The following is a 24,983-nucleotide window of genomic DNA, read 5'->3' on the forward strand; positions in this document are numbered from 1 at the left end:
AGAGGTCCTTCCTTGCATGGAGATGAGCAAGGCTGTGGCTGGGCTGGGGGCTGCTCCTTGGAAAGCTGCCCACCATCTCCCTTTTCACTTCCCCTTCTCTTGGGTGAGTGCATGGGCCCTGGACAGCTATTTTTAGGCTGCTGCTCTCTGACCGGTTTCCCCTGAGGATGCTGAGCATGTTCTGGGAACTCCATCTGTCTCTCGGGAGGTGTGAGATGCTTTGCTCCCGCAGCACGGCAGGCAGGAGCCCGCTCTCGAGGGTGACACCGTGGGGACCGCCCTGTCATTCGGTTTCCGACACACCCCGTGTCTCTCGGCCGGGCACACCCTTCCTCCGGTGGGGAGCCCAGCTTGCTCGCCTTCAGGCTCCCCTCCACCACTGCCCGGGGTACCCTCATTTCCCACTTGTCCTCCCGCCCGTTCATTTCTCTGCAGCGCCCTGAGCCAAACCGCGGCTGTGGCTCTGCCCCGGCTCGGTGCAAGCGGTGCCACGGGGCTGTGGGGCCCGGCGGGGCCGAGGGACGCGAGGAGATGCAAAGTGACACTGTGCACATCAGCATCATGGCACAGGGTAGAGCGGCTGGCAGGGACGGGGGCTGGGAGGGACAGGGATGGGGATGTGAGGGACAGAGGGCCAGGGATGCAGAGCTGCAGAGTTCTCGGGGCCCCCCCGGTAAGCGGGTGCTGCCGGCACGGGGCACTTCACCGCTCAGCCTCAGCGCCCCGAGCGCGGCCGCCGAAACTGGAGGGGAGCCTTGGGGGGGCCACGGGGGGCAGCCGGGTAGAGCCACCCCCGGGGAGGCTCCCGGCTCCGCCGTTCCCCAGCCCATGTTTGGGCCGCGGCTGCAGCAGAGCCATAAAAGGCAGCGTGGGGAGGGCGCTGGCGGGGCCCGCGGCAGCCGCCCGGGGAGCTGCCCCCGGGAATTGGGGCTGGGGGTGTCCTGGGAGCTGCCCCCGGGAATTGGGGCTGAGGGTCGGGGCTGTTCCCGGGACTGCCCCGTGGAGGGGATTCTCTGGGCCTCCACTAGCCCGTGGCTGGCCCGTTTGGGCTGAACTGAGCTGCTGTGGGACCTTCTCTAGCACCAGCTGAGGACCAGAGCTGGGAAGTGTTCAGTGAGCCGAGGTGCAGCAGATGTGCAGCAACTGCAGCCAAACCAGCCAAGTCCAGAGGGCAGTAACGGAGACAAAAGTGGAGGCAGAGAGATTTTGGGGTGATGCAGGAGAACTCATTCCCTCCAGGGTCTCGCTCTGGCTCAGCCCCAGGACATCATTGCTGGCAGGAATTGAAACACTGACCAAAGCTCAGCGAGAACAGCAGAAATGGGCAGATAATAGACCCATCAGAGGACAGTGAGTAATTTATGAGGAAAGCCCGAATGTGCCGCAGCCAGGGTGGGGTGAGAGGCAGCCTGGAGGAATGTGGGGAAGATAAACAGTGAGAAGGAAGGGCGATTCCTCAGGTATCGGGGTGGGCACCGCCAAGCAGCAGGGCACAGTGTGAGGGATGGGAAGCTGGGGCTGCACATGGGAACCTGCTCCCAGCTGGACAGTGGGGGGATGCTCCCCAAATGGCGTTTACTGGGGCTTTTCAAGTTGGCATGGGACAAGCTGGGAAGCTCTCCTGGGACAGGTAGCTGGTGCAGGAGTGCTACTGGTGCGTCTGGGCAGTGGCCGAGAAGAACCGTGGTGGCAGCTGTGTCCTTCCCAAGCCATGTCCTTCCCAAGCTGTGTCCCTGGTGCTCAGCTCAGGCCCCTGTCCCAGCACACCCAGCAGCTTCAGCTTGAACACGGGTTTTGGCAATGCAGATGTGTAACATTAAGCCCAGCTGAAGCCATTTTAGACATGGCATTATACAAAACAAGTAAAATCCTGCTCACAGCCCCTTCCTTGCACCCCAGGAGAGGCTGAGGGGGGTCTGGGGCTGCAGCCAGTCCTGTGCTAATGGGGGATATGGGGCTGATCCAGCTCTTGCCTTGGCTCCTACTTACCTACCTTCACACAGTTTGTTCCCTGCCTGAACAAGTAAATTAAGCCTAGCAACAATGGGCCATCGATTATCCCATTAGGTTTCCTTTGGGCCTGACTTCCCATTTGGCTCCTGGAGGGGCAGCACAGGGGCTCCCTGCAAACAGCCCCGTGCTCTGCCCTGCTCTCCCAACCTGCCAGAAACCCTGCAGCAGCCCCTGCCCTGTCCTCAATGGCAGAACCCATAGGCCAGTGGTGATGCATCCATGGGCTCCTTCACCCCATCCCATCCCATCCCATCCCATCCCATCCCACCCCTCCTGCAGGGGAAGCTCCACAGCGGTGCCAGTGACGCTGCTGAGTCTGTTCAGGGATGCTTCTCCTGCAGATCTCCTACCTGCGTCAGCAGCTGAATTCCCTGGTCTCATTCCCTGCTCCGGCAGCTCCTTAACCCTTTCCTCCCAGCAGTGAGGAGGCCTGGCTGAGCAAGGAGGCTTCCTTCAGCTGGCTGGGGCTGGCTGTGACCCATGAGGGTGCATCCTGGCTGCCACAGACAGTCCTGACCTTGCTCCCACACTCCTGCAGTGCTTTCCAGCCTGAAGAAGCTGCTCCACACCCTGCTCAGTGCTCTCATCTCTCCTGGGTTGACACCCCTTCCCCAGCTCCTGGCTGTGCCCCATCCCTCTGCACCCTCCCCAGTAGCCTGGAGCTGGGGGCTGCTCCAAGGACCCCAATATTTTTCTGTGTTGAAGGCTGTCAAAGACACAAATCTTGTGCAGGGAGGACACAGCAAACCCCTTCTCCAGCCCTGCATGTCTCGGTGGGATCCTGAGTTCTCCAACATGTGAAAGCACCTGAGAAACATCTGGAGAGCTGACATCGGCAGATGCCCACCATGATGCCTGAGCCACCTCCCTGGCCACCTCTGCCACCACCAAGATTAGATCATTCAAAGAACAGCAGCTTTTGGGTACTTGGAGGACGCTGAAGCTCTTGGGTGAAACAGAGGCTGCAATAAAACTGGCTACAGAAATATTTAAGGAGCTCCCTTCCAGCCTTGTAGCTAGAACAGCCTGGTTCTGGAGCAGCCTATAAAGGGGGAGACCTGGCAGCTTCTGGGGTGTGACTCAGTTGGGGACAGGATGGGCACACACACTGCCAGGAGGGCTTTCCCACCCACGCTCTGGTGGCCCTGGGGTGGGCAGCACCAGCCCAGCTGGTGCCACCCGGGTTTCCCCCCCAGCCTCTGCTGTCCCAGCTGGGGTGAAGCCTCATTGTGTGTTGTTTCTAAATGTTTAAGAAGGTGTGTGGAGCCTCCCCAAAGCGCAGAGCACAATCAGGGCAGGGCTGGGCCAGCACCCCGGGGCAGGATGTGACCATGAGCTACAGCCGGCCAGACGGGTCTATTTTTATGACCCAAGCAGAGAGACGTGGGGATTAATCAGCCAGCCCACGGGGACAAGCCAAGTTGGGTTTTAAATTCTTCGGTGCCTGTAATAACTCAGGTGAGACTCTTTGTTCTTCTGGACTGTAATTTTTCATCTGACAGGCAGCGTCCCTTGCACACAGCAGCCAAGGAACCACGTCCCAACACACCCCAGGCCTGGGAAGTGAGACCAATCCAACCCATCTGCCTTGTTCCACTTCACAAACCCAAATCTCCCCCCAGTGCAGGAGGCTCTGGAAGGTCTGGCTGAACACTGCTGCTCCACTGCCTGCTGTGTGGTCAATGCTGGGGACAAATGGAGCTGTTTCATTGTCCCCTCCATGTGCCCACCCGTGGGGCAGCCAGCTGCCTCCTCCAGCCCCGGGAGGGTGTGGGCATTGCTGCCCTCTCCCCTGAGCACTCCAGCTCTGCAAGATGGGATGAGGCTGGCACAACCCAGTCCCCATGCTGGGAGGTGTGGGCTGCATGGAACACCCCACTCTCCTCAGCTTCCCAGGTGCCAGTGGTTGGGTTCCTGCTGGGATTCCAAAGGGCAGTGCTGGAGCTGCCAGGAGCCAGGACTCTTTTCTCTTTTTCCTGCTTGCCCTGCTCCCCTTCCTGCTGGCACCAGGAGGATGTGTCAACTCAAGGCTGAGTCTGAAGAAGCTTATGCTGACTATTTACCTTTGCAAGGGTCTATTTTTGGCTGCTCAGCTGCAGCTCTTTCAGTGAACAGGGCAGAGATTCAGGAGTGAAGCCACATGAGGGTCATTGTTTCTAGGACCCACTTCATCATTTCACAGGGACCAGAAGCCTTACTTCTCTTTTGTGCCTTGTTTGCTTTTTTTCAGATGGAAAAGAGTGTCACAAAGGAAAAATGGACCCTGTGGACCTTCTGTCCTGTCCAATGCTTGACTGGTCACCTTTCCTTCCCAGCAGAGGAACCCCAAGGTTGCTCTTGATCCTAGCCCAGCTGCTGCTGGAGGCTCCAGGTTGGCTCCACACTGTTTCTTGTCCCTTCACCTTCCACCAAACCAAGCTGGGAAGTTGGTAGATGTCCAGCGTGACTGCGCAGAGCCTTTCACTAAACAAACCCTGAGTGATTTCCACATTGCTGAATGACATTTTAATAGTGGAAAAATAATGCTCGGAATTATCTACTTCATCTCTTCCCATTGTCTTCTACTGCCCGGGAAGGACTGCTGCAGTGAAATCAGCTCTGGATCTTCAGCTCGGTGTTTGCCGGTGCCTCCCAGCCTGGAATCAGGGGGAGCACCCAGCAGGGCTGCAACAGGATCAGCCCAAGCTGTGGGGACAGTGCCCAGCCAAGTGCTACCCCTTACTGTAAAGAGCAGCACCCAGCCTGAACAGCAATGTACCACACAGATGCCTCACACAAACCTTTATTATTCACTGCAACACCGTGAATGTCACAGAACTCCCTGTGTCACAGCAGAGCAGCCACCAGCCCTGTGCAAGGTGTCACCTCCTGCAGCCCCACAGGCATCTGTTGCCTTGCAGCCTCAGTCCCTCTGGCAGCCAGGCTGCTGTGGAGGTGTGCAATGCTGTGCTGTTCTCCTCCAGGGAAAGGTTTTCACCCTCTTGGTTAAAGGCACACAGATCAGGGGCCCAGCTGTCCTTCTGCCACACAAGAGCCAGACTTTGCCATGGTGCCTGCACAGGCTGAAGCCTTCCCCTTACCAGTGCAGTGTGGACTTGGTTTGTACTGGTTTCACATGAAGCATCCCAGTTGCCTGCCTTCCTTCCCAGCAGGTATGGGGCATGTAGACTCCAGAGCAGGCTGTAGGTAAGGCCTTGCAGAAAGGCTTGTAGGGGAATTATCTTGTTGGATGCAGGAACCCTTTGCTGCAGCAGGACACACGAGGTACAGGGTTCCCACACGTGCTGCTCACTGGACAGACAAGCCTGACAGGCAGAGCTGGAAAGGGAGCCTGGACCTTCCCTCCTGTCACAGCAAGACACAGTTGTACAAGATGAGCAGTATGGTTGGAGTGAGAAGGAACAAGACAACCAGGAAAGGTTGCAGGACTTCATTCACCATGCAGAGGGATGCAGCAAAGCTGGAACAGCCCACTGTCACCTCATCTCCTTTTTCATTCTTATAAGGAAAATATTCCCCCAGCTCTGTTTGGCACAAATGCTGGCTCAGGACACACCTTTGGATGCCACTGAATTTGGTAAGGACATTTGGCAAGGCAGCTGGGCTCAATGCCCCAGCTCCACTTCCAGTTGGCAAATTATACAGAAGACAGAGGAGAAACATGCTGTCCTTTCAAAAATGCTGTAAGGGAAACTTGGATCAGAGACAGCACTCAGCAAAAACGACTGCTATGAACCAAGTTTCATTTTCACTTCGTGATGGGGGAGAAGGTGCACTACTGGCACCAGCTGAAGAGCCTAAGGCCCACCTGGAGTGTATGTGCCACAGCTAAGGCCAAGGCAGGTAAGGACAGTGAATATTCAGTAACTGAGCAGAGCCAAAGGAAACACATTGGGAAACATACTAGGAACAACAGATTCCCATTAAAAAGTGTCTAAAGTCTGTAGTGATCAGCATACAAAGAAACAGCTTTGCTGTAATGCCATGAAGAAGTAAACTCTGAAAGGTGTCTGAAATACCCTGACTACAGGAAAGTGTTGCTTTAAGAGCTGTGGCTGTACACTAAACAAAATCATGCCAGCCAGCATACCACATAGAAAAGAAAAGGCAGGAGACAAGACCTTTAGGTGACCAGTTCTTCCTCATCAACAGAGCAGGCACCTTCCCTGCAATCCCAATAGCCTGCAGTTTTATTTTTGGCAGGTTATAACTAAAACGGTCTTTATGGCTTTAGAGAGAAGCCACTAAGCTGCACGTTTTGGCTGAAGTAGAGAGTCCATGCGTGTGACACACTTGGATGAAGGGACATCAGAGAGAGCTCTCACCCAGCTCTGCTCCTTCCTCCTGGCTCACAAACACTGCTGGTTGCCCTTGTCTCTCTTTAGTGTTCTCATTTCTCATCAGCAAGAAACAAAGTTCTGGTTGCCAACCAGTCCAATCCCAGAGGCAGAATAAAAAGTCCCTGTTAAGACCTAGAAAAGCTTCATGTTTCTAACAAAATCATATCCAAAACCGTGCAAACACTGTTACTGGTTTGATGCATTTCATTCAGGTTCCACCACCAGTGCACTGGAATTTGCTTTCCCTGTGGAGTGATTTCAGTCCTCACCCATTCTCTTGCCTTTCAGTCTTCTCAGGAGTCTTGACAAGATATCCCTCCATTTTGATCTTCAACACTTTTGCCTATGCACATCCTTCCTGCACTTCCCTCTTCCGCTGTCACACCCTGTTCCTCTCCGTTTATTTTCGGAAGGAAAAGACCTCCCGTGTTTTCAGGCCTCTCTTGCCTTCACTTCCTGGTTTAGGAGAAGACACTTCTGCCACCCCCCCATACGGGCAGCTCTCGGACTCGGGGTGATGGCCAGAGCACTCCACAGCAGGGATGAAGCCACTGTCCCACATTCCTGTCCCACACAGCTTGCACAGGTCGTGCAGGCTGCAGGGGATGCAGGGGAGCAGGTGGAACTGATAGAGCAGACTCCTTGCCTGGAAGGGAGAGAGACAAAGTCATTCCCACCCCACCAGGGGACAACCATGGAGAGCAGGGGTGGCCTCCTGTCCCACCCTCCTGTTTGGCTGCCTTAGAAGAGTCAAAGCTTCAGCAAAAGAGCAGAACCTGAAGACTGTGTCCCTTCTGACCACAAACCTGAAGGCTGAATGAGACACTGGGGACACAGACAGGCTGCAGGAGCTGCAGCACATCCCACAGCCTGCTGTCCCCAAGATGGACTGGGCACTGTGGCACAAAGATCAGCAGCTCTGTCTGCTGTTTCCCTGAGCATGTGCAAGGGTTATCCCAACCACACCCTTACCTCCCAAGCACTCTACAGCTACCTCTTAATTCTGCAAAACTTGTTCCTGGACAAAGAGCAGCATCCGACCCCCCAGGCTGCAGGCAAGCAGAGGAATGTCAGAGATAAAGAAGATGAAGCATCACTCCCTAATTTTCTCCATGATCTGACTCATCTCTCAGCACTGAGACTCAGCCCCCATCAGCACACGGGCATTTACCTTCCTGAGCACAAGCTCTCCGTTCATGTGCATGGCCAGGTTGGCAAAATGCAGCAGCATCTGGTCGGTGGCCAGCTGTTGCTCAATGACATCATCCCCATAAATCACCACGATGGCCACACAGATAAAGAGGTGGAAATAGTCTGTCTGCAATGAGAAAACAGGGGCTGGAGCACAGCAGGTGGAGGCAGAGGGCTGACTTAACTTTCCCACCCTCCACAAGCCTGGCCTTAGCAGAGATTCTTCACTCCTTCCCGCGATGCTCAGGAAAGGAGGTTTTGGTCAATTCTGAATCAAAGTCTCCTGCCTTTAGAGCACAGGAGCAAGGTTTGCACTGCAGCTTTCAAAGCAGACCAGTGACTTTTTGGAAGACATTTTCCAGCTGTGTAAGAGAAGCCTGAACCTCAGAAGTGGATGTTCAACGCTTTCTTGAAAAAGCTCCTTTTGAAGCCTGAACTTCCTCAAGCAGAAGAGGCAGCAGGGAGAGGGGGAGGATTCAGCAGAGGCCAGAGGGCTGCCCAGCACACGCTGTGCCCATCACCAGCTCTAACCTGATAGTGAGCCCAGCAGGCTTCCCATATGCGCAAAGCCTCAGCCTCTGGAAATTCTCTTTTGAAACACAGGAGGATCCAACGGTGACAGAAAAGCATCTGCAGGCCATCCTCTCCCAAGGAAGAAAGGTGCTGGTAGAAGCGTGGGTGCATGAGCCGCAGCAGCTCCCGAAGGTACATCTGGAAAAGATGCTCTGAGCTGAGCTCCTGCCTTGACGATGGAGGACTCGCTCTGCTCTTACCCCCACCCCCGGGAGCCCCCCACCATGGGCTGGGGGTCCCACAGAGCTGGCTGTGATCCTCTGCTTTCACAAAAAGCTCCAGCTTTACACCCTGTTCATTACAGCAGAGCCAGCAGCAGCACTCAGCCTCACCAGCTGCTTCTCCATGTCCTCATCCCGGGGTGAGCTGATGAAGATCGTGTTCTGCATCAATCCTACAAAGCACCAGAAAGTATCTGACTCATCCAAGACCTCTGCCAGGAGTGGAGCAACCAGGTCGGACATCCCCTGGGAGTATCCAATTGTTGGGTTAAATACTGCATAGTTCAGCAAGATTCTTCTGCAGAAGAGATGCAAAAGGAGAGGTAAGACACAGAGAGGGCATGTCACCATCATCCAGGCTGAGCCAGGCACCATGCAGAAGAGCTGCAGATCACTCCTGCCATCTAAACCATCAACTTGCAACCACAAACAGAGGCACCTAAACTTCTGAGCACCTGTGCAGTATGTTGCATCCCACTAAATCTTTCCTAAAAGAACTACACCTAGAAGCATATCAAAGATACACCAACACTATACCAACATAGGCAGGGAAGCAAGGTGATGGGAGCAGGGTTATTATATCAAGAAGCTGAGGGCTAAAGCAGCAGCAACAGCACTGGGGAATTAAGTCCTTTTTTCTGCATCACTTGGTACCCGTCACCACATGCAATGGTGTTTGGTCAGCATTCCCTAGGCAGATATCCAGGAAGCCTGGACCAGGGGGGCTCCCCACGTTTCCTTTAGATGTTTCTTGGGACATCAGAAGCAGTCATTTCACCTCATAGTTTCCACATTTGGGTTGTTGTCCCCTCGGAAGAACTGGTTGCTGCGGTCAGTCCTCACAACGTCTTTATCCACCGTGAACTGCACCTGGCGCCAGAAATCCTTCTGCTCATCCGGAGTCATCGAAAGCCTGGAAATTGAGCAAGAGGAGTACATTGCCAAGAGAGAAATATGACTGCCACAAGGAACAAAAATCCTTATTTCAGCTTTATTTTTCCAAGACAAACTATTCCTGCACGGTGTTCTCAACACCTGAAAAACAGTCAAGCATGTCTGTCCAGAACAGCAGATTTTCTGCACAAATGAATTACTAGAGGGAGCCTCCAGGGCTATAAACAAGATGACATGATGTGTTTTCTGCCATAAACTCCACTTCAGAAGCAGTTGGACTCTGCTCTCCCCTGCTTCTTGTGGGTGGCACACCAGGACTCACCACTCTGGTTTGATTCTCTCCTAATTAATAATACTGCTGTCCCCTTCCAACTTAAATGCATCCGCAACCAGTTTACAGCTACAGTTCTTGCAGTAATAACTTCCTTGAATTAGAGACTCCTTCTTTTCCTTATTTTTAAATCCAGATATATTTATAAAGAAATAAAAGATCCAATATTCACCCTCAGTGTTCTAAACCAAGAATGCCAAGCTTGTAGTCTTGCCTGTGAGACAAGCTTCCCTACGTGGTACTGACAAGGCTGTTTCAAGAACCCGAGTAAGACAGCATCCAAGCTACATGGTATTAGCTGCAGCCCCTCAAGAGTTCACTGTGCCAGGTCCACCTCCTTTACCATCCCCTCTCACATCTCCATTACAATCAGCTTCTCCTGAAGGGAAGGAGGCAGAGGCTCGGCAAGTCACCAGTGGTATTTCTGTGACATCAGGCCTGAGGAGAGATGAGCAGGAGAGGAAAAAGCTGGTCTGTTACCTTCTCTCCTGGATTTCAAAGTATTCTTTCCTCTTCTGCAGTCTCAGGGCTTCCCTCTCCTCAGAGGTGGACTCATAGCTGTAGTAGTGCAGCAGAAAGGGCCACACCTCCCCGCGGATGGAAATATCAATCCCACCAAAGAAAATGGCCTGGAAGAAGGAGCAAAAGTTACGACTGGTACAGTTGTAACATTCTCCAAACCTGCAACAAGAAACTGCCGGCCACGGTGGCTTTGCAGTTCTCTCCTGACAAGTGACGCCTTGATTCAAGCTCCTGCAATTTGCACATGTTTAGAGGGAAAGTGCTGGCCTTCTATTCCCAGACGAGACACAAATCGGGCTCATTTCAATGTCAATAACCCCCCCTGGAGAGGCTCTATGATTAACGTGTCGTTCTCATGTCACGGCTTAATCCCCAATCTTGGAGACACTGCATTTCACTGCAAACTTCTCTCTCAGGACCCGGACCCAGTGCTCCCTTGCAAGCCCTGCACTAGTTCATACAGGCAGCTCAAGTTTTCTTTCTTTGATTTGCTCACATTGCATTGTGCAAACACATCCAGCACTGGACACTGGTTTACTAATTCCTAGAGGCAGCAGAAGCCAGACAGCTTGCCCTGCTGGGTCAGGGAGATGCTCCACCACCTTGATGGCAGCAGAGCCTTCTGCAGATCCAGCCACGACAGGCTTTGTGCTCCCAAATCTCCACTTCTTGCCACTGGCATGAAAGCAAAAGTAGCTTCCACCTGGGGACTCACCTTGCATCTTGAACCCCTCTGTTCCCCTCACCTTCTGCAGCTTGTACTCCTCTTCCACCTGCCCGGACTCGTTCAGGTGATGGAGCCAGGCAGACACATCCAGACGCTTGTAGGTGTTCTCCTCTGGGTGGGTTTCTGAGGAGGGCAGCTTGGGACGGCGGATGGAGAACTGCATACATGTTTTCTCATCAGTAAGGTGCTAAATGGGGGGAAAAACAACAAAAGACTGGAGGCAGAGATAGCAGCCGAGTATGAAACCCAGCAACCTTCAGAACAAGAAAACCTTTTTGCATGGCTTCTGCAAGATTAAGCACTGAAGCACTGTGCTTGGGGTGTGTGTTGTGTTGTGTTGTTTTGTTTTTAAATTCCAACCATTACAATAGCAAGAGTGATTAATTAAAAATCTGAGTGCCACAAAACAGCTTCATCTTAAAAAAAAAATTGTTTCCATTCCTCCCCCAATCTTATCCCTGACCTGAAACTGAATTAATGCTGCTTACAGCAAAACTTCACCCTGCCAGGAATGCCTGCAATAAATTACATATGATTGGCCATATACAAAGGGATTGCTGTTAGGCAAGCAGGGAACTGCACTGCCAGCCTCTCTAAGGGCACTCATGATCCCAGTGCAAGACTGCAGCTGACATTTAATTTAAAAATCAAAGGTTGTTCAATGCAAAAAGTGAGCCCATGCGACCATAATAAGAAAAGCAGCAGGGGGCTCTGTGGGAAGGATGGAAATTTAAAAATCACTGTTTCTAATAAGCACATACAGTATCTTAAACAGATAATTAAAGAGCTCTTATCACATTTGTATGTAGATTGAACAAAATATGGCAAGATGCCTTGTCAAAACATTTTCCATTGCAGCGTGCTACACTTCACAAAATGGATGAAAGACTCTGACAGAATTTCAGCCCTACCACTGCAGATTCCCTGACCATCTTACATGCCTAAAGCAAAGTGCTGACCTGTTGGGCTACCACATCTAGCAAAATAACTACTTAAGCGAGTCTTCTGGATTCTCTTCCTCCATATTCCTCAGACACAACAGGCATGGATGAGGATAAGCAAGTTCAACAGAGACCTCGTGTCCAACTCGGAGTTGCAACCTGAGCAGCCAACATCCTACACATCACAGCTTTTCTGCCTGACTTGGTGAAGAGAACTCAGTTTCATTTCTCCAACACACTCCCCTGGTTAACAACCTCAGTGTGAAATGTCTGCTGGGAAAACCCTCTTTGCCCCAAGAACCATACTCAGGTACCTGGTCCTTGAGATGTGTCTCTGTACAGTACTTCCATTGCTGAAACACCTCGGACAGCTTATCCAGGCCACCATGGTGAAAGTGGAAGATCTTGTACTGGCTCTCCCTGCTCGCAACAACCAGCTGGCCACAGGTACATGCCTCATCACTGCGGGACAAAACAGCAGGGAGCAATCACTGCCCCTGATAACCAGAGACCCAGAGGGCAGGGGGAGGAGCAACAGATGAAGGAAAGTGGACAGCAAATGACAAAGATGTGTGGCATCAAGTTGCCCCTTCGAACGGAGCGTACCAGTAATTCTACAGCTCTGGGACTCAATCCTAATGGGTCCCTTCCAACTTGAGAGATTTTGTGACTATGGCATGGCCATGGCCATAGTGACCATATTCCCCAAGAAGCTCCACTTGTACATGGGAATGCACTCTTTTATCTTTCCATCACATGAAGGACATGTCTTCCCTGAAGAACAAAACCCCAAGAAGTTTCCCCGACAACACTCAGACAGTACAAAAAGTCAGCTCCTAGGGATGAGCAGACTTGGTTGCATGCAGCATTGTCTAAAGAAGCAGGGAGTGAGAGCCAAAAGAGGGAGTAAAATTTTTTTAATACGTTGTGCATGAATTTGAAACATAACTGAATAACCTAAGAGCAGCAAGACCCTAGAGCAGTCCCACTGAGGGGCAGAGGAGGGAGAATGTATTAGAGATAAAGAGATGTTTTCGACACCTCCAGCTTATTTTAAAAATTTGTGGTGAGACAGCTAAGAACAACCTTTACCTCACTAAGGAAAAAAAATCCTTTTAGGCCCCATAAGTGTAATTTAGAGGCTCTCCTGGGGAAGGCTGACACTGTCTTTCCTGGACACATCCAGCTTTCTTTCCAAGGAGCACTGCAGAAGGCATCTGCCTCCAGAGCACACACAGATATCCCCCACAGTAACACATTACCTAAAGAAGAGGCGAAGGGATCTCATTTGTCCCAGGTCCACTCGAAAGACACCACAGACCTGCTCGAGGGCAAATACTTTCTGCTGTTCATCCCATCTGGTGCTCTGTGTTTGCCCATTGCTCTCCTGGAACTGGGCACTGGTGTCCAGGCTGGAGGCTGAGCTGGTGGAACAGGTCATGCGGTTGTCACATGTGTCCCTGCAGAGGAGAGTGTGGAGGAAGAAAGCCCCACAGGACATCAGCTGAAGAGGAGTGCAGATATGGGAAGTAACCACAGATGCTCCAAGTCAAATATCCTTTGACAGAGCTCTGCAATTGGAATTCAGTGCAGCCCTGAGGAGTCAATCACACATGCTATTATGAGGACAAACTAATTTATTTAAATTAACTCCCGGCTATCCCTACAAATGACCCTATTTTGGGTCTGTTTCAAAGGAAGAGACTTCTTGTCCCAAGGCTCAAGCAACCCCCTCAAGCAGCCAGCCCAGCTGCTCCATGCCCAGCCAGGACAGGGGGAGTGTGTGCACTATGGAGCCGGGATCTCCTCTGGCAAACTCCCTCTGTGACCACTAACATCCAAAGACATCTCCCATGAACTTAAGCTTCCCACTATGCCTTTGTGAGTGGACCAGACAAGCCTGGGCCCATCTGTATAAACTTAAAGGGTTTCCACTTGCAAACTTGAAACTTTGGAGAGTTAAGGAGTGGGAAATTACAGACCAGCTCTCTAATCCGTTGCAAAGTGAACCCAACCATTTCCCAATCCACCAGGAGCTCACTCTGCACCAGATACTTATCTTTAAGAGTAAACTGAGTTTAGATTAAAAAAAGCACAAAACCCAAAATCATGCCTGCCACCAGCCCTGATCCCAAAAGAAAAATATCACTGTTTTGAGAATTAAGTGAATCTGAAACTGTGACCCCTTGATTCTTAAAAAGGCCAATACATGTGAACAATCTCAGTGCAGGCTCTGAATGGGTTCTGCTGTGAAATCAGGGCTTGCGAAACAAGGCAAGGAGCAGGTATAAAGACAGCCCCCTGCAATGCCACTTTATGCAATGTTTTCTAATCCGCTTATCTAACAATGTAGGCACTGAACGCTGAAAATCACACACTCAGCATGCATCTGCAGCACACCACATCAGTATGCTTTCCAAGCCTAGCTACAGTGCCTCTTCCACAGGGAGGAGCCTTATTTGCAGCATCTACCCATGGTCCAGGTCCTTGCATTCCAATGGACAGCTCTCCGGACATCCCCCGTAGTTGTGGGTTAAATTTTTAACTGAGCTCCTGCGAGTTCAAACGTACGACTCAAAACCTTCCTGCCCACACGCATGGGAAATAAATCCCTGATCCTCCTCCTCGAGTCCTGCAGCATTATGTAGATGAGACCAAGGCTGGTTCACTGTCAGCTAAAAGAGCTGTTCACCAAGTTCTGCTGCTCCATTTTTCGGAAAGAAAGCATCAAAACAAAACTTATACCCAAACTCTTTGGAGGGTGAGATCTTAGAAGTGACATGGCAGTATCACCACATAAGCAGGGATCACACAACATACCCAAACTCACCCAAAGAGGAACAACAGCAATTCTGCTGGGCTATACACCAGGACTCTTCCAGTCTATAGCTATACACCAGCACCTGAGCCTGGGCAATTTTTCCATGAAAATTGTACTGGCCTTTGTGAAAAGTCAAGTGTTGCCTTCGGATAAAGCTGCAACACAGAACACTTTCCTCCAACATTCAGTATCTCTTTTACATGTTAATGAAGAAGTAATAGGAGTCCTGCTACAAGACACTTGTGCTGGACTGCTTGCTAGAAGCACCTGGTATTTATGGAGCAACACTTCATAACAGCCACAGCTGGTTACACAGGATTTTCCTGGAAGAGATGACTCAGAGACTAAGCAGAGACAACCAATTTTCTAACACTCTTGCAAAGATGAACTGGTCCGTATGACAAACGGCTGGAAGATGGGTTGGATATGAGGAGCATCGTCCCAGAGACCATCGTGCCCACTCTTCAAGAGTATCATCTCAAATGACCAGTGGCAAAGACACAGCTGCCAAGACACGGGAGTTACCAGCAGAGCTGGGCAGGCTCGCTTGGATCCCAGGAATCGTGTGGCTTCTCGGTACAGAACGCTACTGCCAGCTGCAGCTCCTGCTCCAGAACCAAAGTCTGCTTCATACGGGCAAGTAATTGCCCCAAAACCTCAGAGGCTGGAGAGCCCAGTCACAAACATTATATTTTCTGGAAATGCTTCTTGAAGACAAATGTTTGCAGTTCCCATTAGCCAGGAGCTTGCACCCGCCCCCAGCAGACAGCAGCGATCTGAAGCAATGGCTGTCACTGGATGTGCCCTTCCTGGGCAGCAGGAAAGCAGTGAGGGTAAGCACAATACCTCTGAGTGTGCAGCCCAGGGAAATTCCAGTGTTCTCATTGATGCAGAAGATGAAATCTGAAAGAGACATCTGTGCACCCCATGCCCTTTGGAGAGGTTGATCAACGCATACATTCATACACAGCACAGATGCAGTGAGAGCACCACTTCATGTGCTGCTGCATACTTAGTCACTGTGGAAAGTAGAAAAAAACCCTCACTGTGTTTAAAACTACTTTTTCCTGTATATACTGGTTGAAAAAAATTGGAAGGATTCTAACCTGTTGGACTACTTTTAAAAATAGTTTTAATATTGAGATAATTCTGTACTTCGGTAACAACAAGTAGTACGATTTGTGGATTTTGGGCAGTCCTCTAAATACACACGCAAGATACACAGTTTCAAGGGAAGAATTTTCCAACTTACTATTTATCAGACAATATATCTGTTCTATGAGGAATTTATGCCAGAGTGCCCTGAAAAAGCAGGGAGCTGAAGCACTGCAAGGCAAATAGCTGGAGGAACATTCCAGAGAGACTGAGTTGTGGGATCCAGGAAAAACAAAGAGCCAGCTAGTATACAGCACTGCTCAGCAAAACAAGAGAACAAGTGGAATGGTCCACAGGAATAAAAGGAACAGGGAAAAAAAATAAGGAGGATTAGCAAAAACCTGAGGCAGGAAACCCATGGACATACTCATGATTCCACTTGAGCCTTTTCCCCTCACTGAAGTCCCATTACTCTTTTGTCTCAAAATACATCCTATTCTTGCTGGTGAGGCAGACCAGGTCGTGATGTATTTTCTCCACTCAAAAATCAGCTCCAGCAATCAACCATATCTGCATTCCTGGGGGTTTTGTAACCCCTAAGAAGACAAGTGCTGCTGTGGGGTAGCCAACACCCCCTCCCACCACCCAGGAACAGTCTGACACCCGATTCAAGGAGCTCGGCCACTCTCGGTGAGTGAGGCTGTGACGTGCAGCAATGTAGTAATGGGACCTGACTGTTTGGTCAAAGTGCTTGTACACACCTACAGCATAAAGAGTGATAAAACCAGTTATTATTTCTGTTATAGAGCCAGGGTAAAAACCTGCACCAATTACATGGGAAGATTACTTTAGCAGCAAAGATCTAATAACTCATTTTACGACCTGATGTGACAAATGTAATTATAAGAGGGAAAGGGGCTGAAGATTATAGGCATGATGTGTCAGTTGCCTAAGCTTCCAGCACGCACCACCTGATTCCCAAAGAGTCTCCTGCAAGAGCCAAACCCTCCTGCACTGGCTCCCCATCCATCAGCACTGTGGTAAAGCCTGCCTTCCCTAATACCAGCTCTCCTTCCAGCCCGAGTTATTCCTGCATGCTGGCTTGTGAAGCATCATTTACAGACAATAAGTATCATCATGATGTATGAGCATCCATGTAATGGGAATTACATGCCCCTTTTCCTCCTCAGGGGTTAGCATTTCTCTCTTTCCCCACTGTTCCCCACAGGCACTGATTGTCCAGGTTCCTCTTCTTTCCATCAAGGTGATTTAGCTCATGGCAGCATCAGCTCCCTAAAACATCTAAGACAGGTAGCTACAAATACATAATCCGTCAATAAAAGTTCAAAGCTGCCCTGTAACACCTAAACATTTAGTGCAGTGACTGTACAGAGTGAGGTAATATCAGGCAGCTGGAATCCAAACCTAGTGTTCCGATTAAAAAAAAGTGTCCTTGGCAATACACATCTATTATGAATTGTGAAACATGCAGGCTTCAGTGACATATAAGGGATGTGCAAAAGAAAACAGATTGGTAATTTGGGATTCAAAAAAATTGGTTGAAATATTTCTGAGTTGCACTGGAGAGAAGGACTGGCAGGACATCATGGGACATGCCAGAGAAGTGTGACCATGCAGAGCCAGATGCTGACAGTGAAAGGCTGCAGTTGCACCAGCTACCTGCATCTGATCAGCACAGAGGAGTAGCTGGGTTAAGAATTATGTTAAATTCACCCTCTGGCTAAAAACATTTGGAACCTGAAGCTCCTTTGCCTCAGAGAGCCCAAACACAATCGATTTACACTGACCTTGGTGAAGAGGGAAAAAGGTGTTAGTCTAAGTGAAAGCTTAACCAGAATTTCTGAACTTAAATGCCAAAACACCCTCACATGGAAGCGTATCTATACACCTGCAACCACACGTGGAAACAGTCCAACAATTTCTCCTATTTGTGAGGGAAGCCTGTCAAAAACTGCCCAGGACGTTATGGTACAAAGTACATGAATGTCAACATGGACTTTCCAAAAGCTTGTTCCACAGCCTTTCCATTGATCTGTTTGCTTTCAAAACATAAATTTTCCTACGTTGAACTGCACTAAATGCTATTTAGTAGCTAATTAACTTTCTGTGCTGAAAACCTCCTGTAATTGCACTTCTTTCACCTTTTTTAGCCTGCGTCCTCCAGGGAACCGAAGCTGTCCTACGGCATTTGTTCTGCTCATTTCTATCTCACAGGCACAAGTTCCTTCCTGACACTGGGCTGCCAATCACGGCTGCAGAGGTCACCAGAGACCAAATTAGGAGCACTCTGCCTCTGACAAACTTGCTTTGCTTAGCTTGCCATAAAGGGAAAATAAAAGGTTATGAAAAATAATTGTATCCTTTCATGTTCAGCACCAGGAAGCATATTCATTCAACAGCGCTGCTGAAAGTCAGTCTGTTACTGTTAGTCACTCTTTGTGTCGTTGATGTTATTAACAATATCTGAAGAACAAGCTGTTTACATTTTAAAAACACTGGAATCCCTGCCTCGCCCTGTAGAGGAAAAGAGCACAAGGTGGTTTGTGGCTACCAGCCCTCTACACAGAGGCCACCTCGCTGGCACATGCTGTGGGGAGGACAGCAACTTCTGCATCCACCCTCTGACCTTGGGCTGTAACAGCAAGTTCACCATCAGGGACAGGGCTCTGACTTCACATCAACTCTGTGAATACCAGCCCAGCAAATGAAACATCTTAACACAACGAAACAAGGGACTCCAGGAAACCGGATTATGCAGCTTTGCCTTCTGACAGGCGTAATTGGTTTGTCCTTGAGAAATAAAGATCAAAACAATTTGTTATGCTTTCCGGGGCTACTGCAATCCGATTTCCAGCACCTTCCCAGGGCATGCACAACCTCCACTGCTCCATCATCCCAAATCTCTGCCGCTGGTCCCAAGCCTTGGTGGACAAAGGGCTGATCTGCTCCTACCGTGGTGCTGGGTGCTGCCTTCCTGCCCCGCTCAGCCGAGGAGGGCAGCAGCTGAGTCAGAAGCCTCACACTACACTGGGGGCTTTGTTGCTCCTAATTCATTCCTCCAAGTCCCGGTGGCCCGAAGGGAAGGGAAGCCAGGCAATTTTAGCCAGCAAAAGGGGGTATTAGGAAAACAGCCCTGCTCACCTCCAAACGGTTCCCCCAACTGCCGTGAGTGAAACCAAAAGGAAAACAAAATAAACTGAGAATTCTTAAGTTAATTATTTTGAATGTAATTGTAAAGGAAAAAAAAAACCATAAGTTTGTAGTGAATTAATGTGTTTTTTAACCTCTGTTACCCAATCTAAGTCTGGAATGTCATCCACGTGTACCTTCAGTTCAAAGACAAGCAATCTGTTTTTCACAGATCAGACTGCCAGACAGGTGTAGGCTGCTTAGGTCAAACCCAAGCAAGGTTTTTCTCTGTGATTTCTTGTTGCAGTGAGGTAGCTGGGGCAGTATTAGCAGTTCAATGCTTATGAATAAAATACACATAGCTCCTGAGAAGCCAAACACAACAAATCATTTAGAGCCGAGTTTATGCTGCTCAATGATGCAAATGTTACCTTCATTTTAAGGAAGGCAAATACTCCAAAAGCTGAATGGCAGATTTTTACAATCCATACAGAGAAGGAGCACCTCATGCCGAGGCTTAAGCTCATTAATAAATCAATCAAAAGGCAACACCTAAAAAAAAAAAAAGTCCTTAGATGGAAAAAATGATTTCTCAGCAAAGCTTGAAAAAGAATGTTTGCTTTTCAGCCTATTCCAGACTGGAAAAGGGGACCTTTCTTACCAGTGTTTATTTTAAATTTAAAATCAAGGGATTATTTTGCTTTTTTCTTTCAGTTCTATCCATGCAAAAATAAAATTCTACACTAATTATGCTAATTACAATCAAGCCTTCAAACCCCTGGTCCCTTGAAAGCCCTGAAGATTACCTTTGTTCTTATATTATTGGCTCTAAGCAATGAATTGGGAATTTCAGGGGGACTTTTTACTGACAGACAAAGTTAACCAACTCCCTGGACTCCGCAGTGCTGCTGACCCGGTATTAGCAGAGCCAACACCACCCAGAGAGAATTTCACTGTTTCCACAATACAATGTGGATTTCCCAAGGGGAGAGCTTTCTGCAAGTAGCAGGAAAGGGAGAGGAAAAAGGAGAGATGACTAAAAGCATGTTTCAGAGTTATTGTAAATGCTTAATGCTGTTATAATCGCCAGGGCAGAGCCAAGATGACAGAGACCATGCAGATTTATTTGCATATACTGATGTACTTTTAGAGGGGACATGCTCTTTATTTTGATCCAGTTAACGCAATTCTTCCCCCACAAAGCTGTGGATACCTGCCAGTGCCATTTATCTCCACTCTCAATTAGGATTTCTGGGCATTATGATGGTATAAATAAGGAACAGAAGAAATGCACGAATATCCTGGGAAAAGGCACTTTATTGCAGTGCCTCCCAGAGAACACAGCCGCTGCTATCTGCACTCTTGCTTGGGCAGCTGGGCCAGTCAGTAACACTCATCTTACCATTGAATCGTTGTGTCTGGAGAATACCTTTAAGATCATTGAGCCCAATCATTTCCCCAGCAGTGCCAAGGCCACCACTGCCCCATGTCCCTCAGCACCACATCTCCAGGGCTTGGAAACCCTCCAGATATGGGGACTCCACCCCTGCCCTGGGCAGCCTGGGCCAGGCCCTGACAACCCTGTACGTGAAGAAATTGTTCCTAATACCTAATCTAAACCTCCCCTGGCACAACCTTTGGTCATTTCCTCTCATCCTATCATTTGTTCCTTGGAAGAACAGACCGACCCCCCTGGCTCCAGCCTCCTCTCGCAGTCGCAGACCGCGCAGGTCTCCCCTCAGCCCCTGTGCTCCCCTCAGCCTCCCCTCCCGCCGCTCTCCCCAGACCGGCTGAGCAGCCCCTGCTCTCCCTTGGACATTCTCTATGTCACAAGCCCACGCTGTCAATTTCTATAAGCAATTCAGTTTCACAGCAATTAAACAAGTGAAGAACGCCGGTGCCAACCCACCCGCCCCTCAGCCGGGGGTGCTGAGGGGGCCCGGGCGGGCGGTGGAACCCGGGAGTGCCGCTGGGCAGAGCCCGCCCCCTGGCGGAACCACGGACCCACAGCCCGGACCCCACAGATCCACAGTTCGGTACCACAGCCCGGACCCACAGATCCACAGCCTGGCACGACGGCCCGAGCCCTCGGTCACAGCCTGGCTCAGCCCCGCAGGCCCTTCTCTGTCCTCCTAAGCGACCCCCCAAGGAATGCCTGGCACCCCAGAAACCCAGGGGATGGATGGATGGATGGATGGATGGATGGATGGATGGATGGATGGAGCAAAGCGGCTCCTCTCTGTTCCTCCTCCTGGATCTCCCCCTCAGGCATCACCTGCTCTCCTCACTGTTCCTCCCCTGAAATCCCCAGCAAACAGCTTTGCAATCCCACAAGGCTGCGATTCCCCATCTCGAGTTCGCTGTCACTATTTTCTTCCACAGAAATCTGGCAGTGAACCAACGGAGGGAAAAAACAAACCTGCTATAATTAATGTTCTTGCTGTTCAAATATTTATATAAAGCAAGATAGAGCCGTATGCCTCTGCAGTCTCTTGGATCTGTCCAACCTTCTCAAGCTTTGCAGCCGGTAACAACTTTAATTGATTGCACAGCATTGCCAGCAGTGAGCGGCTGAGGCCACCTCCTCTTCCCTGCTCCCAGCTCCATGCAGAACACCTCAAAGCTCTGCCCTAGGTGAAGTGTAGAGCTTCCCCAGGGCTCAAAGAGCAGGAAAAAAACTTCTGATGGGAGAAGGATTCGAGGATATTTTTTTTCCTGGGCACTGGTTTGGGTACAAATGAATTCGGTGCTTTGGTGTCTTGCATCATAAATCGCGCTAGTTCAGGCAAGGTCCTGGGGAGCTGGAGCCTGAGCCAGAAGCAGTGAGGCACCCCATGCACCCATCCCCAGGGCTGAAATAATCAAAAGTAAGATAGCATGACATAAGATGCTGCAAGAATTTACAGGAGATTTGGAAGCCTGTGACCAGTTCCCCTGGTTCCAAGAATATAATCACTCCTGCTACAACAGCAATGAATTCCCAGTCTCTTGCTGACTCCAAAGCTCCTGCCAGTTCACACTAATTTCAGCTCATTTCCCCTATAATTTTGCCTCCTGTTTATTCTGCAGAGGACTGAACAGCACTGAGGCTTTCAGGTGAGCTGCCAAAACAACATGATGCAACACCATACTCTGTTACCACCCGCTCCCGCAGCTGCTGCCACCCTCCGTAGCACTGCGCCTCCGCTCCCTCGTGAGAAGGTAATTTACTGATTAGCTCCCTGGGAAGAGGCTTAACAACAGGATGTGCAACACATCTGTAAAAATTGCATCAACAGCGACGCCAGAGGAGCTCTTCCTTGCCTTGTGTGCTTTGCTCAGGCTGCCTGCAAGAGTTATGTTGCACGAATTCACTGATGAAGAACATGGAACTCTACCACTATTTAGCTCCATTAGGAAAATGTTTCGTTATTTTTATTACCGGCTGCCAAAATTATCACCTTCTAATGAAAGATGTTTCCTTCTTGCATTGATATTCAAAACAACATTGGTCACATTGCTTCTGCTTGCCCTTCAAGGCAAACACTGAGGAAGCCACAGCTGGATTATGTCCCATCACCTGCAGGACTGTTCCCAGAGCTATGGCCTCTGGCCAGATGTTGCCCCAAGCTCTACTTGTACTATGCCACCACCCAGGCTTCTTGGTCCAAATTTTGGACCAACAGACCAATATTCCAACCTGAATTTAGTGAAGCAACCGATGCCAGCATTTATTTGTCCTATTCAGCATTTTGGCACAATGGTAGTCAGGTAGCAGCAAATGCTGTTTATTACTGAAGATGAAAAGCCTCTTGCAGCCCCACCACCTTTTGCTGGGAAGAGATCCTCTTAACCAGGGATCACTCTGGCATGGCAAAAAAAACCCACCCAAACCAAACCCCACTTACAGAGCACTAAGTTCTTCTGCAACAGATTGGTATAGATTTGATGTCATGGTCAGTTAAAATAAACCCAGAAGCCTATATAAAGACATTATATAGGTGTCAGATGGTATTTGATCTCCAGGCTGTAACAAAAGGCTTTTAGTTTCACTTTACTGATGGGGAAAATGGAAGCTGAGTAATTTCACAGGGCAGCAGCAAGCCAAAGCTGGGCATGGAGTACAGTTGTCCTGAATTAATGCCCTTCAGACCAGAAGGCAAACGTTTCCTGACAGACAGCAAACAACGGGGCTGGGAGAAAGGAACAGAATGGAATGATTTTATCTCCAGTATCCCTCCTTTACTACAGAAATGCAGCTAGTGACAAAGCCACCATCAATACAGGCATTTCTCACATTAGCTACCTCCCTGCAGGAACCCCGAATGATGAGCAGAAAGGGGCTCCTAGAGTTAACAAGGACATGAAACCCATGAAACCCATGAGAACAAAGCCACCTTCCCACCAGAGAGGAGAGCACTATGCAGAAGTGCCAGGCTTGTCTAAAAAGAGAAGCAGGAATGTGTATGCTGGTGATGGGACCCTCCCCTAGCTCCTAGCCTGAGGAATTGTGCAAATGGGAGGAAAGCATCGATCACTGCATGGGATCCCTGGCAGCCTTTCAAACCAAGAAGCAATGGGGAAAACCAAACCAAACCAAACAAAAAACAATGGGTACTTTTTATTTCCTTATGTTCTACAAGGCGAATTGCTGACTTATAATGCCTGACTTGTTGTGCAACTCAAATGCTTCCAAGCCTACCTCCCTCCCTCCTGCCCCTGTTCCACACACACTGGTAGGTGGTTTTTGGCTCCCTTTAGCCCAGGAGGCCAGGTCACCTTTCCAGAGGATGCTCCAAAAGCCATACAGGACTTGTGGTCCTGTTCATACAGATATTTTGGCATGCAGCTTGCTGAGCCCCTGATCCAAGTCTTCATGGATGTCCTAATTCTTCCACAATGTCACTTTTTAAAAATTTCTGATGATATCAAACTGCACAGTAAGACAGCTGGACTGAAATACCCATGCAAAGCATTCCTTCAGCTTCTGAAACAATCACGGAGAGAAGCAGAGCTCTCTTTACGACAGCTCCCCAAAGCAGAGGGAAATAACCAGAAACATTCGTTCCTCTTTGCAGGGAGGAGGAGGTGACCCGGGGGTAGGGAGGGAAAAAGAGTTGAAACAATCTGCCAGCAGCACAAACTTTGTTCACACTCCAATTCTGGCTCAGATGGGAAGCAGCCAGGAGAAAAAAAAAAACAACCTAAAAAATAACAAACATTAAGAGACAAGGAAGCTGTTCTCATGCTTATAGTGACTTCTGAGACAGCATCCCCCACCTCCTGTAATGCTGGGATGAACACAGGAAATCAGAGCACGCTTGTTTGACAAGACTTTTACAAAAAGCATTCTATGCAAAATCTCTGACTCAAACAGTTTGTCAGATCCTGCAGATACCATGCAAGGGAGCTCTATGGGGAAGAACAAATTGGCATAAAAAATGGACACAGTGGACAAAAGCCTTTCAAGTTTCAAGTCCCAAACAACGGAAGGTCTCCTTTATTGATCTGCTGCAAATTATGAGTGCCACATACACCGTAAGAGGCTTCCAGTCTAATGCCAGAAGAGTTAAAAAAAGAAGAAAAAGTCTACCAGGAGCAGTTGTGTGAGCTGTCAGGACTCGGGCGAGGAATGCCGGCAGAGGGCTCGCCCGAGCCAGGGAAACACCACATGAGCTCACAGACGAGGCAGTGAAGAGGCAATAAACTGCATTTCCTTCCTCCCCTGACACTGTTAGCAGCTCAGTTGCAAAACAGTTAAACCACAAGGCTGCTTGCCCACTTGCCACGCCAGCAGCCTTCTGCACCAGCTCCTCTCCGGCACACGCTGCCGGGTGCAGGAGCTCTCCCAGGCTGCTGCACAGCTTGGGCAGCTCGTGGGCTGGTGACCCAGGTCTGGGATTGCCCCTGGATGAGCTCAAACTTTGGTTTGCACTGGTGGGGACATTATGAAGGCAGCACACCCACCCTCCTCAGGACGGACATGAGTAACACTGTGCAGAGCAGTGGGTGACACAGGCCTCCCACTGCTCCTTATTCCTGTGCCAAGGTGCCCTCTGCCCCCTGCATGGTTTACTGCAGGTGCCACCAAGCGCTGATATTTAGATAGACCAGTGTTGACAAAACCATCCAGGTGTGACATGTAAGAATTAATATTTATGTCTAAAGGGGGACCATGTTCTGAA

General features: G+C 49.8%; 1 protein-coding gene across 4 annotated transcripts in view; it reads right to left on the reverse strand.

Moving 5' to 3' along the window:
* Positions 1-4,779: 4,779 nt before the first annotated feature.
* Positions 4,780-24,983, reverse strand: part of TBC1D16 (TBC1 domain family member 16) — a 28,453-nt gene continuing 8,249 nt past the window's right edge. For 3 of the 4 annotated variants that reach the window (XM_071764679.1, XM_071764681.1, XM_071764680.1), the window contains 9 exons: positions 13,016-13,213; positions 12,068-12,215; positions 10,832-10,999; positions 10,044-10,192; positions 9,117-9,251; positions 8,450-8,636; positions 8,076-8,255; positions 7,525-7,671; positions 4,780-6,999 (listed from right to left, as the gene is read on the reverse strand). In XM_071764679.1, coding sequence (XP_071620780.1) covers positions 6,754-6,999; positions 7,525-7,671; positions 8,076-8,255; positions 8,450-8,636; positions 9,117-9,251; positions 10,044-10,192; positions 10,832-10,999; positions 12,068-12,215; positions 13,016-13,213 — 1,558 coding nt within the window. In that variant the 3' untranslated portion in view covers positions 4,780-6,753. Of the gene's footprint in view, positions 7,000-7,347; positions 7,403-7,524; positions 7,672-8,075; positions 8,256-8,449; positions 8,637-9,116; positions 9,252-10,043; positions 10,193-10,831; positions 11,000-12,067; positions 12,216-13,015; positions 13,214-24,983 lie in introns of all 4 variants that reach the window. The other variant, XM_071764682.1, reaches the window with a different exon arrangement.

This window comes from Heliangelus exortis, chromosome 20 (assembly GCF_036169615.1).
Source record: "Heliangelus exortis chromosome 20, bHelExo1.hap1, whole genome shotgun sequence".
NCBI classification, from domain to species: Eukaryota; Metazoa; Chordata; class Aves; order Apodiformes; family Trochilidae; genus Heliangelus; species Heliangelus exortis.